Source organism: Nicotiana attenuata, chromosome 7, assembly GCF_001879085.1.
Source record: "Nicotiana attenuata strain UT chromosome 7, NIATTr2, whole genome shotgun sequence".
Taxonomy (NCBI): Eukaryota; Viridiplantae; Streptophyta; class Magnoliopsida; order Solanales; family Solanaceae; genus Nicotiana; species Nicotiana attenuata.
Window position 1 is genome coordinate 109,153,023 of NC_031995.1, and position 18,045 is coordinate 109,171,067.

The 18,045-nt window shown below is 37.9% G+C and overlaps 2 protein-coding genes across 2 annotated transcripts; one reads left to right on the forward strand and one right to left on the reverse strand.

Moving 5' to 3' along the window:
• On the forward strand, positions 7,482-9,243 carry LOC109229685 (60S ribosomal protein L36-1-like). The gene is made up of 3 exons (XM_019395214.1): positions 7,482-7,666; positions 8,702-8,901; positions 9,025-9,243. The coding sequence occupies exons 1-3, from the start codon at positions 7,571-7,573 to the stop codon at positions 9,053-9,055; spliced, it is 327 nt and encodes a 108-aa protein (XP_019250759.1). The 5' UTR covers positions 7,482-7,570; the 3' UTR covers positions 9,056-9,243.
• Positions 10,755-17,841, reverse strand: LOC109229686. The gene is made up of 10 exons (XM_019395215.1): positions 17,287-17,841; positions 16,587-16,673; positions 15,023-16,002; positions 14,187-14,275; positions 13,967-14,070; positions 13,770-13,869; positions 13,240-13,315; positions 13,029-13,143; positions 12,414-12,945; positions 10,755-11,504 (listed from the first exon to the last, which is right to left on the reverse strand). The coding sequence occupies exons 1-10, from the start codon at positions 17,594-17,596 to the stop codon at positions 11,015-11,017; spliced, it is 2,883 nt and encodes a 960-aa protein (XP_019250760.1). The 5' UTR covers positions 17,597-17,841; the 3' UTR covers positions 10,755-11,014.

An 18,045-nucleotide genomic window follows, 5' to 3' on the forward strand; every position in this document is an offset into this window, starting at 1 on the left:
CCCCCACAAACATGAATATATACTTTTTCATTAGACTATTAGTTGATCTGGTACATGTTCTTATGAGGATTCAAATCTTATATAACTTAACGACTCTTAACTGTTATCTTTTTTCTTCTTGGAAACACTTCTTCCGATCCAATACAACAACAAACTTAGTTTGATCCCATAAATGGGGTCTGGGGAGGATAGTTGATCACGCCCAACTATGCCTTATAAAAAGGACAATGCGGTCGTTGCAAATATAATCCGGTTTACAAGTCCGGAGTCGAATCCCACAGAGAACTAAGGTTTAGCTACAGCTGTTCACTATCACCAAGAAGACAAGTTTGAACAATTCCTAACTTATAGATATTAAGATTCTTCTGTTTAACTAATTAACTAACAAATTAAAATAATAAATTAACAACTAACGATACTGAGGGTTAGAGAAAAGATTAAGGAGGTCTAGAGTTATGATTTCCCCAATTGTCGGAATCCTTCCCGCTATGTCTTCTATAATTTCACCTAAGTATTCTCTACCGATCATGAGCACTCTTATTACCGTAAATCTCTCCCGAATAATTACGACAATTTACTAGACGCACTCTCCCGAGCTACGCTAGCTGGCTTTTAATACAGCTCACTTCAGATCGCACCCAATGCTTCGTTATCTCTAATCCCACCTTTAAACCCTCGGTTATTGATACCTCATATACTCTGGGAGTGGTGTTGTTCAACAATTACCTAAATATGCACTCTCTCCCGAGTTATGCATACTAAATAGGCACAGCTAATTGAGAGCTCTTCAACCAACCAGAATATAAACGTAGTTGAACAAATAGAGAAAAGCTATGGCTCAATTATATGAAAACATAACAAGAATTTATCCTACAAAAGGTTCTATCAACACTCTAGATAACAAATTAGCTATTCATAATAGTATGTAAAACTACAATACTAAAAGTCATAACCAACAATGAAAAATAGGAAGAGGAAGGAAAAAAACTCGTAGAAGAATTCTCCGCCTTGCTCCAAATGTGTTCTTGCCTCCAAGGGTGTTGTCTAACCCTAAAGTAGTGTCTCTTGCCTCCTTAGGTCTAATTTGTATCCAAAATATGCCCCCTACCTTTCTTGGCCGGCTTCCTTGGTTTAATATAGGGTTTAGGGCTTAAAATCCCGTGTTTTTCTAGTGTGATTGATTGTTGGTGTTCTACTATAGCCTCCTCCTCTAGCTCATCAATTTTTGTATCTAATTCACGCTCTTCTTGGATACTATTCACAATATTGGCTTGTTGAGCATTAAAAACTTCAACCAGTTGACTCATGTGAACTTTCAAGTTTGTGAATAGTTTCCTCCTGCCTTTCTATCCCAGTAGTAATTTACTCTGTTGTTCCAAAATGCACTTTAACATATCTTCGAGCTTCTTTAGGTCAGCTTCCCTAGGGTCTTTGTTCCTATTAACTTCACCAGAAAAAGAAGAACCATCAAAGTAAGGGGTTGGGGGAAGGTAAGAAATATAGCACAACCGTGAAAGTGACCATCTTGACCACCACACATATCACATACATTCCACACATAAGATTGAGTTGGTGCACAAAACTCGCTCTCAGGAATATTTTGATAATTTGCCCTGGTGTTTCCTTCACAATATGCATAAGGAGATCAAAAGTAGAATTACCAACAACAAAATTCTTCATAATTCCATGATGTCATGTTTCTCAAATAAACAAATAAAACTAAAATAAAAATTAAAAATCAAATAATAAATAAAAGTTCAAATTGAAACCTAGCAATATGTACACCTACAACTACACCGTTAGTTCCCCGCAACGGCTCCAAAATCCGAACACGGATCCGGCTTAATTCCTTGAGCTTTTACTCATACTTCAAAGCTTCAAATCACTTAAATTCATTCCATAACATCTATATAGCTCGGAATCACACCTACAAGGCATAAAACACACAATTAGTGCAAAACACTAGCGATTAAAGCGCAAACTCAACTAAAGTGCAGTAAATTAGAGTGTAATAATCGACTAAAATACGCAATTATAGCCTATCATCAACACCCCACACTTACACCATTGCTCGTCCTCGAGCAATCAAACTACACTTTTTTATAGACACGACCTTTTTAAACAATTCTCCTAACTCATCACACCAAGAGTATTTAAAATAGACTAAGCACAAAAGCGTAACATCTTCACCTCAAAATTTGACTCACAAGTACCACACGTTATTCACAACTCACCCACTTACTCTAATATAGAGGTCACTGACATTACCTTTCCTTCATGAATCAAGTGCCCTCACACAACAAAAGAGAGTAGTTCCACACAATAAAATTTACGAACACTTAGGAACTCAAGATAGAAAGAATTCACTCACTATCAGAAATAACATTCATATGCCACAAAATATGCACCATAAGCTTGCCCGTAGTGTACTACTCCACTAATCGAGCTCATTCAATCTAGGATCAATTAGGACTTTATTTGGTTGTAATGTAGGCTACGGGACGGGTAGGATACATTTAGATATAAGAGTGACTACACCTCCCTAAGCACTTTAATACATATACTTTAACATTCAAACCCCATACTTATGTCAAACCAAACTCCACCTTCACATCAATTTATATTACCCCATACTTCTTTAAGCACAGTTACGTCAAGAGCCACCACTTATCAAGAATTTTTTTTTTTCACAACAATCCAACTATTTTGTTTTCAATTCAAGTGGCTCTTCCTTTTTCAAAACAGTGCACCTTTCTCCTTATTTTATTAGTTCCACTCAAAAGCCAAACCAACCACCCCACACTTTAACTTTTACAAAGTTCATAAATAATTCAAGTGCTCATGAGAGGTTACAATGGTTCAAATAGATGGTTAATTCGAACAAATGGGTAAGGCTTGTAATGTGGTTGCCAAAGAAACAGGATTACAGGCTCAAAGGGGTTAACTACGATACATAATAATTAGAAGGGTAAAATATACATATCTGGCTCAACAAAGAAATGCCTATATCACTTCCTAGATTGAATAAAACTACTATTTCGCTTTGCAAACATACGGGGCAATTTCTAGGCATCAAATGCAATGCACAGAATATCACAAAACCTTACACACACATGGCACATAACTCACTCAGGATTGGATTCATCAAGACACCCTAATAAGAGCAGTTAAGCAAATTTAAGATCATACAATTTAAGGTACTTATACAAGAGTCAAAAACTGAGCCTAAGCGTCACAGCCAAAGTACTCACTATTCTCAAGGCATAACAAAGTCAAGAGATATTGCTTCATTTCAAAACAAAACACAATGGCTCATATTCCCAAAAAAAAACTAACTACACCCGGTTCAAATAAAACCCTTGGAAAAGAACCGTGGTTTAAAGAAAAACCAAGGGGTAATTGCTACACTACCTAACAAAACAACAAATCTTTTTGGTATTTTCTTTAGACTTACTTCCCTCAAGAAAACTGTCTAGAAGATCCGTCATCAGAAAAAGTCCAATCTTTTAAAAAAAAACAAACACAGCTAAAGTAGCATGAAAAACCACCCAGACAATCTCCTCACCCCACACTTAAAATTGTGCATTGTCCCCAATGCACATCCATACATACAAGAAGGTAAAAGGAACTCCCTGGTAGGCCAAAGGCCGAAGCACTAGCCGCTCATGGGGTACTCAGACTTCTCCCAGCTTGGTCCTTCGTGCGGGTACCTCACACTTAGTTCCAACCCTTTCATTTGTTGGTGCATCCTTCCAATACCTTTGCTTTCCATGCTCCTAGAAAATAAAAAAAATGACACTACAAAAATAATATAATAAAAAAAATATTAAAAAATAAAAGAAAGCAATAAAGCTGGGTTGCCTCCCAACGAGCGTTTGATTTAATGTCGCGGCACGACGTGAATCACTTTCTGCCTCCACTTTGAACTTATGAATCGGACCCCAAGTTTTGATTCTGCTCTATGATCATGCTCCTGGGGTGGTGGAACGAATCTGGCTGGCCCAATAAAATAATGTAGTATTCTGCACTTCTTGGCCTTTAAATGAGGTGTGTAATCCCGATTTTCTTGCAAGAAGAATTTCAGAATGTAAGCACTTTGTTCATCATTCCTTGACTCCTCAAATGGCTCGGACGACTCTATTTCCATATCATCATCTAAACACAATGTGGAAAAATGCTTGGAGTGAGGACCCATGCGCTCAACTACATGAACATTGGGACTATCTACATTCTCAACACTAATGACAATAGAGTCAATTAAATATGTATCCTCAATATCCTTGGTTGACTCTAGTATCTCTTCTACAACATCGACATCCTCAAAATCTAGTGTGATTGATTGTTGGTGTTCTACTCTAGCCTCCTCCTCTAGCTCATCAATTTTTGTATCTAATTCACGCTCTTCTTGGATACTATTCACAATATTGGCTTGTTGAGCATTAAAAACTTCAACCAGTTGACTCATGTGAACATTCAAGTAATGAATAGTTTCCTCCTGCCTTTCTATCCACAGTAGTAATTTACTCTGTTGTTCCAAAATGCACTTTAACATATCTTCGAGCTTCTTTAGGTCAGCTTCCCTAGGTTCTTTGTTCCTATTAACTTCACCAGAAAAAGAAGAACCATCAAAGTAAGGGGTTGGGGGAAGGTAAGAAATATGGACACAACCGTGAAAGTGACCATCTTAACCACCACACATATCACACACATTCCACACATAAGATTGAGTTGGTGCACAAAACTCGCTCTCAGGAATATTTTGATAATTTTGCCCTGGGTGGTTTCCTTCACAATATGCATAAGGAGGATCAAAAGTAGAATTACCAACAACAAAATTCTCATAATTCCATGATGTCATGTTTCTCAAATAAACAAATAAAACTAAAATAAAAATCAAATAATAACATAAAAGTTCAAAATTGAAACCTAGCAATATGTACACCTACAACTACACCGTTAGTTCCCCAGCAACGGCGCCAAAATTTGATCACGCCGAACTATGCCTTATAAAAAGGACAATGCGGTCGTTGCAAATATAATCCGGTTTACAAGTCTGGAGTCGAATCCCACAGAGAACTAAGGTTTAGCTACAACTGTTCACTATCACCAAGAAGACAAGCTTGAACAATTCCTAACTTATAGATATTAAGATTCTTCTGTTTAACTAATTAACTAACAAATTAAAATAGTAAATTAACAACTAACGATACTGAGGGTTAGAGAAAAGATTAAGGAGGTCTAGAGTTATGATTTCCCCAATTGTCGGAATCCTTCCGCTATGTCTTCTATAATTTCGCCTAAGTATTCTCTACCGATCATGAGCACTCTTATTACCGTAAATCTCTCCCGAGTAATTACGACAATTTAGTAGACGCACTCTCCCGAGCTACGCTAGCTGGCTTTTAATACAGCTCACTTCAGATCGCACCCAAGGCTTCGTTATCCCTAATCCCACCTTTAAACCCTCGGTTATTGATCCCTCATATACTCTGGGAGTGGTGTTGTTCAACAATTACCTAAATATGCACTCTCTCCCGAGTTATGCATACTAAATAGGCACAGCTAATTGAGAGCTCTTCAATCAACCAGAATATAAACGTAGTTGAACAAATAGAGAAAAGCTATGGCTCAATTATATAAAAACATAACAAGAAGTTATCCTACAAAAGGTTCTATCAAAACTCTAGATAACAAATTAGCTATTCATAATAGTATGTAAAACTACAATACTAAAAGTCATAACCAACAATGAAAAATAGGAAGAGGAAGGAAAAAACTCGTAGAAGAATTCTCCGCCTTGCTCCCAATGTGTTCTTGCCTCCAAGGTCTAATTTGTGTCCAAAATATGTCCCCCTCTTGTTCTTGGCCGGCCTCCTTTGTTTAATATAGGGTTTAGGACTTAAAATCCCATGTTTTGCACTTTAGTCCCTGAAATTTTCGCTTCCTGCCGCGGTTTTGCCGCGGTCGCGGTGGAACCGCGGCCAAACATGCCCTCTGATTCTTCAGTTGTCCGCGAGTACACTCTGTCGCGGTTCTGCCGCGGTCGCGGAAAAACCGCGGTTTTTCACCCTGTTCCGTTTGGAATTTGGAAAAACGTAAAACATGAAAGTTGTAGCCCTTTGAGTTAGCTTTCCAACCATATATTGTGGAGCCCAAATGGAGTTCTGAGCAAAAAGTTATATCTATTTTACTAGACAGTGCGCAATATGTCTCCTCAAGTCTTCGTTCGTACTTAATTATTAAATTTGACCCCCGAACACGATCCCGGCTTAATTCCTTGAGCTTTTACTCAGACTTCAAAGCTTCAAATCACTTAAATTCATTCCATAACATCTATATAGCTCGGAATCACACCTACAAGGCATAAAACACACAATTAGTGCAAAACACTAGCGATTAAAGCGCAAACTCAATTAAAGTGCAGTAAATTCGAGTGTAATAAGCGACTAAAATATGCAATTATAGCCTATCATCAGCAATCACGCAAAACTTCAGCATTCTAGTAGACGGGCCTAAAGTAGCATGTGTGCTGAACCAAGTGTGCTGAAGTTTTTGTTTGTAATTGCTGAACTTAAGCATAGTAGCTGAAGTTTTGTTCTCTATTTGCTGAAGTTTTTGTTTGTAATTGCACTAAATAAGCTGTAGTTTTTTGTCCTGGATTCATTAGTTTTGTCATTAAGCTTTTTCAAAAACTTCAGCAGAAGATGCTGAAGTTATTTAGTTCATTTATAAAAACTCCAGCACTAAATAAGCTGAAGTTTTTTTGTCCTAGATAAGCTTTTTCAAAAACTTCAGCAGAAGATGCTGAAGTTATTTAGTTCATTTGTAAAAACTTTAGCACTAAATAAGCTGAAGTTTTTTTGTCCTAGATTCATTAGTTTTGTTATAATCAGATTACTATAAAATAATCAGATTGCCAACAGTATCTAAATCATAAAATTTGGAAACAAATAAAAGTGAAAAGAACAGAATTATCATGAAAAGAATCACTAAGTGTGACCTTAAACTTTCCATACGTGAAAATATTCACAAATTATTGTCTACTAACTTACGTAATTATTTATAATTTATTTTAAATAATCTGATAAACATACTTATGGCAATCATCCCATGAACTGAAGTTCCATAGCAGCACCAACAGCAGCAGAAGCAATAAGAAGAAGAAGAAGACGACGAATGAGGAGAAGGAGGAGGAGAAAGGGGGCTGAAGTTGTTTAAAAAGTGGGTACAAGTTAAAATTTTTTTTAAAAATGGATATAGGTTAAATGGGAGCGACCAAATAGGGCGCCCCGTGCAGTTTTTACAAAAAATAAACAGTAAATCTGGCCGGCCATTTGTGTTCACAATCCCTACAATTTATTGGGCTTTATTTGTATTGCAGGAGCGACCCACATAGCACAATAAAGGTCGAAGCCCAAACGGCCCAAACCCTAAGTCCTCAAGAAGCCTTCAAACTACCATTTTACCCTCATTATCGCGGTCCTGGTATATAAAATACCCAAAACCCTAATATCAGCTTATCAACCGCCTCAGACTCTTAGATCGAGCAAATCGAAGGTAAGCTTTTGGAATGGCGCCGCCGAATACAGGTTTAGCTGTGGGACTGAACAAAGGCCATGTTGTCACCAAGAAGGAGTTAGCTCCTCGCCCTTCTGACAGAAAAGGGGTAATTCTCATTCATATTTGAGGCTATTGCTTCTTGATTATTATGCAGTCTGTAATAGCTTACTAATTCAGAACTAGAGTTAGAAGTATTTGAGTGAATGCGATTTCATTATACATATTCATTTTAATTTTGTTGAGGTATATATACATTTCGAGATGAGAGCAATGAGCATTGTTGAACTCATAGAACTAGCCTTAGATCCACCTTTGCTATATCGGGCTTGTAATGTTTAAATTTGGACATTTAGTGCCTTTTTTTTGCGTTAGGTTAATTGTATTTGAATCACAAATATGAACTAGTGTCAGCTACTGTGTAACCGTTTAAACACTTTCTGCAAGTGGAGTGCCCTGTGCATTAGACTGTACTCTGGTTTTATTTTTATTTGTGACCATGGATTTTACATGTATCACAAATAAAAGGTGTACATGCAGAACCTAAATTTTTAGCTTTTTCTGTATCCAAATCACTCCCGAGGAGTTTATGGAGTTAAAAAGCTGTGTTGTGTTATAGTGGAGCGCATTCCTGGACGCGTAAAATATCATCATTTTGATTAGAATGGGCCTAAATGTGTGTATGCAGAGAATGTGTAGAGCTAATGGTTGGTATCTATTTTCTAACGAGTCTAGGCAGTTGAAAATAATGATGACTAATGGAAGGGTACATTCTGGGACAGACCAAAAATTGTCATTTTACTAGAATGAGCCTGAAGTTATGTATCTTTCTATTGATTTAAGTATGTCTGTGTGTATAGTAAAATGAGTTTATAGTGGCTAATATTGCTCAATTAACAACTGAGAAACCATAGTCTAAAGCAACATTGTATTATTCGTGTAATTAGGCTCTTTCTGTAATTCTTTTTCTTTTGTGCCAACAAAAAGAGGAAAGGTTTCAGTTACTGTTGTGGAAGGATGAATTTATTCAGCCATAAATGAGGTCTCCAGTTTCGGATGGTGCCCACCATGCTTAGCTTACATTGCATATTTGTCAAAATGACATTGGAACTCTGTTGCTCAATTGGTGTTAGTGTTATTTCAGAAAACAAGCAAAAGAGTCCATTTTGTCAGGAGCCTCATCAGAGAAGTTGCTGGATTTGCACCATACGAGAAGAGAATTACGGAGCTTCTCAAGGTTGGAAAGGACAAGCGTGCATTGAAGGTAGCCAAGAGGAAGTTGGGCACTCACAAGAGAGCAAAGAAGAAGAGAGAGGAGATGTCAAGCGTTCTCCGTAAGATGAGGTAATGTCTTGTGATCATTGGGTTTCTGGAGTAGTCTGTCATATTGTTATTACTATCTCAGAACAGAAGAAGAATATGCAAAATCCTCGACTAATATCTCATTATGTTCTTTGCCTTTTGCAGGGCCACCGGAGGTGCTGAAAAGAAGAAGTGAAGACTTAATCCTCATTTTGATGATTGAGGAACTGAGTTCATTAGATATACATGATCTTTTTGATTTAGCTATGTAATTCTCTCTTTTCTAGAAAGAAAACTTATTATCAGATCTATGGTTTTGAATTTTCTTCCAGATTATTATGACATTTTGCTCAACTTTCAAGTCTACATTTTAAGTTATTTTTAGTCTTGCACTAGTACTATTTTATATTTTCGGGAAAATCATATACCCCGTTCCATAGGAAGTTAGCCTCGTATCTTCTTATATTACGAGGACCTATGGTTTATCCCCTAAAACTATTCCACACTAATCATTTCATTCGTTCCCTCTGGAAGTCTCTGCTTGAGTAGGAATCTATTCAGTGTGCAATCTAAAGCTAGCCCTGAAAATTAGTCATACCAAAAGGAGTATAACAGGATTGAATTTTGTGTCATTAAGTCATTACTAAAAGTCTGGATCTTACTAGTATCATTCTAATTGTAACATGATGTCTAAGTCCAACGTTGTCCAACTAATGGTTCAGATAAATCACCTAAGTGTTCATGCTCTTTTTGTAGTTTTCAAGAGCCCCAAGTAGTATGGCTTGTTCAATATTTTCAATATGTATGGGCGGGCTTTTTTTGAATGACCAGTCCGAAAACTGGCTAGCCCGTGCTATTTTTCGGACCGGTCATTCAAAAATAGCCAGCGTTTACCAAGTCAATGAAAAATAGCCACTATTTTGCTACAGTAGAGACCGGTCCAGCATAATATACTGGAGTTCGGTGCACCTGTGTATGAACTTCAAGCATATTATGCTGGAATTCCAACACACGGAAAGTTCTAGCATAATATACTGGAGATTCGAGCACTTGTATATGAACTTTCAGCATATTATACTGGACCGGTATACTTTGCTGGAACTCCGTATATTATGCTGGAGTTCTAGTGTACTTATGCTGGAACTCCATCATATTATGCTGGAGTTCCAGCATAATATACTGACGTATTTTTCGGGTTTCGAACAGTGTTTTCGCTCAGATTTATCTTTACATGAAAAGTGGCTAGATTTCGATTACTTTTGAAACTGGGCTATTTTTTGAACGGCCACTTGTAAATCTGGCTATCTTTGAATTTCTCCCTTTTACTTGTTCTCTGCGTACTAAAACCAGTTCAGTACAAACCCAAAACGAACGTGAAGCCATCTATAAAACACCACCTAACATACGCAATCCTCCTCTTGCTCGTGTTCTTTGTTTGTCAATGTCGCTTCCTTAACCAAGAGAAGAAGTGCACTCTCCTCTGTGCTCTAGGAATCCAAACTAACATGCAGAAAACTTGACTTCACTAAAGGCTTATAGTAGTCTGATTTTACTGGAAATGCACCATCACTTCTTGCTCTCCACCTCCACGAGCCCTGACCAGTGAGTAGGCTGTTTTGTTAGTAGAGTATTTCGATCAACATATTGAATTCGTCCACCTCCCAATCAGGAGTAAGCCATTCTCAAATAGGGATAAGTACCTTTTTAAAATCTTTTTTTGTTGTTTCTGATATGAAGGGTCTTTACACCTTGTTAGGAGGACATTTTGAACTTTCCCTTTAGTTTTTGGAAGGATATAACACTCTAGTATCTGGTTTTGGGGTCGGGGTAGCCGGTTGGAGGGGGTTGTCATGTCTTCTTTAGTCATTTTATGTGAGGGGACGATGCAACCTGTCTAGATCAGTTTGCAGTAAAATTACATGACAGAAAAAAATCAGTACTAGTACAAAAACTTATATAGTACAATTAAGAAGCTAAAATTATCAATGTGCTAATGGAAGACATATATCCCTCGCAGAGTTTTCACTTATTATTCCTCTCTTCTGGTGGATGGGCACCCACCAGCTTATATGGCGCAAAAATGACTGCTTAAATCAGAGAATTTATTGACCAAAAAAGCAAAAGTGATACAAGAGCGTTCAACACAACACACTTTTCATGTCTTGAATTTCTGTGAGATCTTCTCAACTCCTTCCCTGCAATCACCGGCAAAGCGCTTAACACCATCCTTGAAAGCTGAGCCTATTTCAGCTGAGCTATGCTGCACTCCTTGTACTGAGCTGCCCATCTTTGACATGGCAGCATCCTTGAACTCCACTGTTTGCCTGCCTGCCTTTAGTGCCCACTCCTTAAGCGTAGCGATGAGCAACATTATTTTTCCAATAATCATATGAATTGTCTCTCTTGATTTCCCTTTGACAGTATCAGCCATTTCCTTGAGCTTGTCCACCAATGTTTCAGCTCTATTAACAGTCGACTCAACAGACTGATTTCCAGCATTCACCCATGTAACTCCAGCATTGGCTTCTTCTTGCAGGTCATTGTCAACTACCACCTTGATGCCTTGCTTCTGCCAGCGGTCTCTAGCCTCTTCCAGGGCTTTTGCTTGCTCTCTAGCTTTTTTAGCCTCATCTTCCGCCCAAGTTCTAGTTGCAAGATTCAAATAAGTAATTAATCAACTGTAGATGCAAACTACGAAGAAAGGGGGAAAGAAAAGAAGTTTTTGAACACCAGTGAAACTATTTATAAAATATGATGTGCTAAATGTTTCAACGTGTTCAGATAAAGTTGCTTAACATTAGATATTTTACAGTTGGGAGTGACTGTGTGAGTGGAGCAACAGACCAACAATCACTGAGAAGGGACGATATCAAAGATGCTTGGCGGTAGTTTCACATAAAACCTATTTGTTAGAAAATGTAACTTTCTTATGATACTAAAGCAATCCATAGATCAAGGCAGAAGGTTTAGGGAAAACACTGGAATTACAAGGATAGAAAAGGTGACAGCTTAAAAATGGGACCAAGAGATATTTTAACTCCTCTGTTTATTGTCAATTATCAGCTAGTGAGTTCGAACAAGAATCAGTAGAGCCCAGACAAGGAACAGGCTTCAAAATTATCAAAAGAAGAAAATGGGATGAATTTTCTTAGCTCCTTTCCACGATTTTTTTATAACTCAAGTCGAAGTACAACTAGTACCAACTCTCATGATACATGATGTTGTCAAAACATCCCCAGAATACTTAAAATATCAATATATAATGGAACTGATCGTCAGCCAGTGATAATACACGACAAGTGAATTGTGGGAGTGACATTAATTAGCAAGCAGGTGATATCCTATGTTGCGCGGACTCTCCAAAATGTTGCCGCACTCGTGTCGGATACTCCAAAAATACACTACTTTTGGAGTATCCGACACGCACCCGCGACATTTTCGGAGAGTCCGAGCAACATAGGTGATATCCACCTTGATGAGCCATTTGAATGTGGTGAATCAGCATGGTAATTAAGATCCAACTAGAAGAAAAATCAAGATAATATATCTCTTACCTAGCCAAGGATAATGCTTTTCTCTCGACCTCCAGCTCATATTGCAATCGTGCTATCTCTTGGTTTTCTATTTCTGTATCTTTCCTAAGCTTGTCAATCCTCTCTTTATCATATGAGATCTCTAATTTGTTGCTCAGAAGAGTCTGTAATTGCTCCTCTACCTCGCGTCTTAATCTGGAAAAGAGTTCCATCTCTGAATCAACAGCAGCGCGTTCCTTCATTAATGCTAAATTCTCTTCCTCCCTTTGAGCTCTCAAACTCTCCAACTCTCTCCTAGCTTCCTCAGCCAACTTCTCCACTGCATCAATCTTTTCCCTTTCAAATAGGAGTTCCTTCTCAAAACTTGAATTCACATCTTTTTCAACTTCAGCTACCAGAGCATTATGCGCAGCAACAGCTTTTTCAGCCATTGACTCGGCCTCAATGCGCGTAAGTTCCTCGCCAACGATGTCAGAAGCTTCACCAGTTGCTAGGGCAACAGCAGCTTGGGCTTTGGTCACAGGTTTATCTGGTTGGAAGAGTCTTGTGTACCCTGTTTGGATAGGTTAGTAGTAGCATATCTTACCCTTTCTCATATAACATAATCCCACATCAGACACGATTAATAAGACTCACCAAATGCAAGGGCTACTATTCCTTGTTCACCTGATGATAAGTCAGCTACCAGCGCAGGCCATGCATCTGGATGAATCTTGTCAACATCTATGAACCCAGAGACTTTCTGTACGGACTGTCAAGGTAAAGAGATTGTAGCAAATTAGTAGATTGTCACTTGCAATGTGCAATAAACAAGATAGAAGTCATCATTCTTCAATTTGCATGCAACCTTTTGGTCAACTATTGGTAGCTGTCTTTTCTCTATGGCCATCTTCCAGCTGACAAGATCCTGACGTGATAAAGGACTGCAATGCAGAACTTTAATGCATCAAGTAGTAAATGACTAGGAAATGTTAGTTGGCCTCAAAATACATTAGCATGCCATGAAGCTAATAGTAATTAGATCAGGAACAATATTATTCTTTCATCGCAAGTACATCAGGAGAACATTGATCAGCAACTTAAATGAATATAAGATGTAAGAAATATATAAGCATCCATAAACCCATACTTCAAAAGAAGTCACAAGAAGGAGGTAAGTTTTGTATTCATCAGTGAAGGGACCTAGTATATGAGAGAGGTAGAGGATCTGGCTATGGAAATTTAAGACACTCATCAGCTCAGTCTCCACCAGTAAAATACCGTTGAACTTTTTTTTTTTTTTTTTTTAAAAGGTAACAAAAATACCGTTGAACTATTGATACTTGAAAAGTGATCACCTAAAAAAGCCCAACATTGCATTTGTGAAAAGTATTATACCTTTCGGGACAGAAGAAGACGGGACTTTGGTCATCATCCGAAGATGACTGCATGTCACGTCTTGAGAGCTTGCTGGAAAGTAACCCTGCTTCAGCCAAACCTAAAAAGATTCACATTCACAAAGCCACAGCTCCAAAGTTAAGTATTTGAACTCGAAGTATAACTTACAAGAGAAAATTGGTGATCCGAAGCTCTACCTTGTATAGAAGGGAAGTCTGGATCATCAGGTGTAATATCATCGAAGGCAAGGTCAGTAACATTCTCAATATACATAGCAGGGTAGACCTTTGAGACAGTGGTCCTGCGGTAATCAAAAGCACCCTCGCTTCCTCAATGGGTATGTCACTTGACTTTTCAGTGTTTCAAATATAAAACAAGACCACCGATCATGTTGGAGAGTATAAGAGACGGTTATACCTTGATAGAGCACTACTAGCAGAGACCAACCAACGAGCATATTCACGCCGAGTGCAAAGATCTCCAGGTTGAACATCAGACTCAATAACCTACAACTTAAAGATTCAAAACCAGGTGCAAAACGCATATTGGCACAACTACAAACTAACATAGGATCGAACACTTCTCCCCTTGACCTTATGTACCATAGATAGGTTTATTCAACTAGAAAAGGCTGGATCAATATTTTTTATGACCGAGATTCCGAGAAATGAGTCTGGGGCCAACCTTAGGACCAACCACAAACATCAAAACTCGGGGAAAAGGACGAATCAATTATTCTCACTAACACGTGCTTGAATTTTCATCTTAAAACATGATGAGAATACATGAATACTGCTTTTGATGGCTACAAGGCCAATGCAGGTAGAAGTTGAATCTCAAAGGCTGCACTTCATTTAATTATTTTTTATATTTTTTTGTAACATGGTGTCCACACCAAGGGCACCTCGACTATTCCATCAGATACCTACTATATCCTACAAGCACATGTACCGGACAACTCTGCCTACCAAGGCTTAGATAGATGGAAAGAAATCACCTCGGTTTTCTTTTTATCCCATGCCGTATTATGGCAATGTAACATTGGTTTTACATAACACTTGTCTAACATCTCTCATCAGTTTCTCTCAAGAAAAACGTACCATGAAGAAAGGGAAAGGCTTACCTCCTTATGAAATTGAGTTATCAAAGTGAAAAATATCAACGCAAAGTAACTAGTGCAATAAAATTATATACGACGACGCAGAAAACTCTTTCCAGGAAAGACTGAACTTGATGAAGTAATTATCTAATACCTTCAAAGCTTGTAATGCTGCGAGCACCTGACCTTGGACTTGATCAAAGGAAGCGGGAACCAAAACCTTTCCTGGAAGTGCCTTCAGAGCTTCAGAAATAGTAGATGGAGCAGGAATACCAGCAGAAGTAAAGATATCACCATGATCCATTGAGTTCATAGATGATCTGCTCGCATTTAAATCCTTAAATTCATTTTCAAGATGGTCATAAGCTGTTGTAGCAACCAAAGTTGTATCAGGCACTTTGTCCCTGTTTAACTTATGCACTTCAAAAGATGACTTATCCCCATCATTTGGAACCTCCAGCATTTTGCTCCGGTCAACAATGGTGGTGGCAAATGAGCTTTGAGTCTCTACATGCTCTTCGTGCGCAATCACGGGTTCTAGAAGTGCTTCTGACTGTAGATTAACAGCAGTGTTGAGGTTCGAAGGCTCAATAGGAGGTGAATCCAAGGAAGTCTCGGGATATCCTGATCCTTCCAAACTAGATACTCCCACCTGGTTATCAACTTCATATGTTGAATCAGGATTTAGGACTGATGAAGTAGCTACTTCGTCATCATTATAGTTCTTCCATTCTGGTACAGTTGTTGGTTCTGGTTTTCCAGCACCAAGGCTGTCTACCTCACTTTCATAGCTTGACGTTGCGAAGGTCTCGTCAGGGGATTCAGATATGGCTTCAGTAGCAACTACTGCATCATCACTAGCTTTTCCATCATCCAAATCATGCCGAATATGGGGCTCATCAATGATGATACCATCATTTGATGGATGCCCATCATTAGTGTCCCCACTAATTGTACTTTCATTTTCGGAATATAATGATCGATCCTTGCTTATACCTGCCTGGAACTCTTCACTGCTATTATCTTTGATTTCATTATCATCTACAACTATCCCCTCCTGAACTGTGCCGCTATGATCGCCAGAATTGATTGACATTTCCTGTTCTGTTAAGGGCTCCATCTGCTGTTTAATTCCTGTGCGCATGAACTTGCAAATTATGAACCTAACTAGCAAGAAGCTCTCAAAGGAAAATACCACCTCTGAAGGGGATGTGCATGTTTTTAAGTCATGAAAAGCATAATTAACCATCCAAACACACATGTTATAATCAAACACATAACTTCAACAGATTAGTCTACTCCATTAATTATTGGGCAATATCTCAAATATTAAGCTTCTTTGTAACCATTTAAACCCTCCTCAAAAGTCACAGACTAAATCGGTCTTTCAAAAGAGAAGAGGGAATTTGAGTGAGTTTCATCTCTGACAGGTCCCACATACTTTGTGCAGGAAACCTCTTAATGCATAGATGTCAAACTGAGGACTTCTTAAAATTATTCACATTGTTACTTCTCATACACATGCTGATGTTTCACAAATGTAATCAGCTTTATTTTATGCAAGATAGTTTTATTAAAGGAAGCAAGATCCAGACTTGGCTGGTGACTGGAATGTCCAATCAGGTTTTCCAGTCATCATTACTTTAGTAAACATTCCAACAATAGCTTTTGACAGAAATCACTTGGTCATCACAGTTAGTGGAAAGTACTAAACTCACTTGTTGAACTCCGTTTGCTTATTGACAGTGCAGCAAAGGTAAGGCCAGACACAAGTATAATAGCAGCTGCTCCTGCTCCCAAAATCCCTGAAAATAAGCTACGTCAAAAGTGTTATCAGTCCACAAAAGAACCAAGACAAAAGCATGATGCTTTAAAACATTTTATTTATTCTGCAGTCATAGCACCTATAATCCTCAATCTTCGCCAGGAAACCGTTACACTAATCAGATTCCATTTGAAAATCACTACATGTCATGATTCTGAATTTCGTTTTATGGATATTACTGCTTTCATTTGACGTGAGTATTACAGATGTCTAAGAACCAATGCGCCAATACATCATCCTAACAGTCAACTTGAAGCATGTAAACCACCAAACTCAATCAAGTGACTGCTACAACAAATTTTACAGGCACACTTAAGAAAATGATAGATTATCCCGAACAGCTACAGCAACTAAGCATCAACTCCAATTAAGTTGCGGTTAGCTATATGGATTCTCAGTATTCATTCCGCTAATTTGAACTTGTTTCATTTCAACACGCAATATTTTATCTTAAAAACAAATAATAACTTCTCTTACACTCTTTCTACATTTTCTACTAACATACAAATATCTAATACAAACTAAAAAAACCTGAACTTTGTGTACCAACACGATTAGCCTGAATTCTAACTAATTAGTGTCGCATATTATACCTGTGATGGACTTCTTCCGCTGCGAGTCAGTGGATTTTTCAGCAGCATCAGCTCCAGACCAACCAGCGAAACCATCAGCTGAAAAAGAAGTCGAATTTACCCCTGTACTTCTTCTTTTTTCCAATCCACCACCACCAATTGACACATTACTATTATTCATACTAATCGAAACCAAACGAACCCCACGATAATCCAGCTTCCCTACACGCATTCCTGCAAAAACTACTGAAGGCTTTTTGTTTTTGCAGCTGAATGCTAGTCGAAGCTGAGAAGAGTTGGGACACCATGTTGTACTACTCAAAGAACTCATCCTTTTTTTTTTTTCAACAAAGCCCCAATTGATAAATTAGGGTTTATATAGTGAATTGAGCTTTGTCAGCAATGCTTCAAATAATCTGACTCTGCATATATAAATAGTGAAAAACACAAGTACAGAAATGTTATTAAGATATTTGAAAGTGAGAATATCTAGGGTTTTTCTTGTCAATATTATGGAGAAAGTAGAACTGTAGAAGATGAAATAGAGAAATGTTTGTTTCACCTTTTCTTTGTTTTATCTTATCTTTGCTTTATCTTAATACGAACTTTTTCCTTTTTCCTTTTTCATTTTTCATACTTAATATTTTACGAAATACAGCTATATAAGCTGGGATCGAAGACCAACTGAATTACCCGTTACCAGATACATATACGAGACATATCCTTTTTCTGCAGATTCATTATTAATCCTTAAATTTTAAGTAGTACTCCATCCATTGA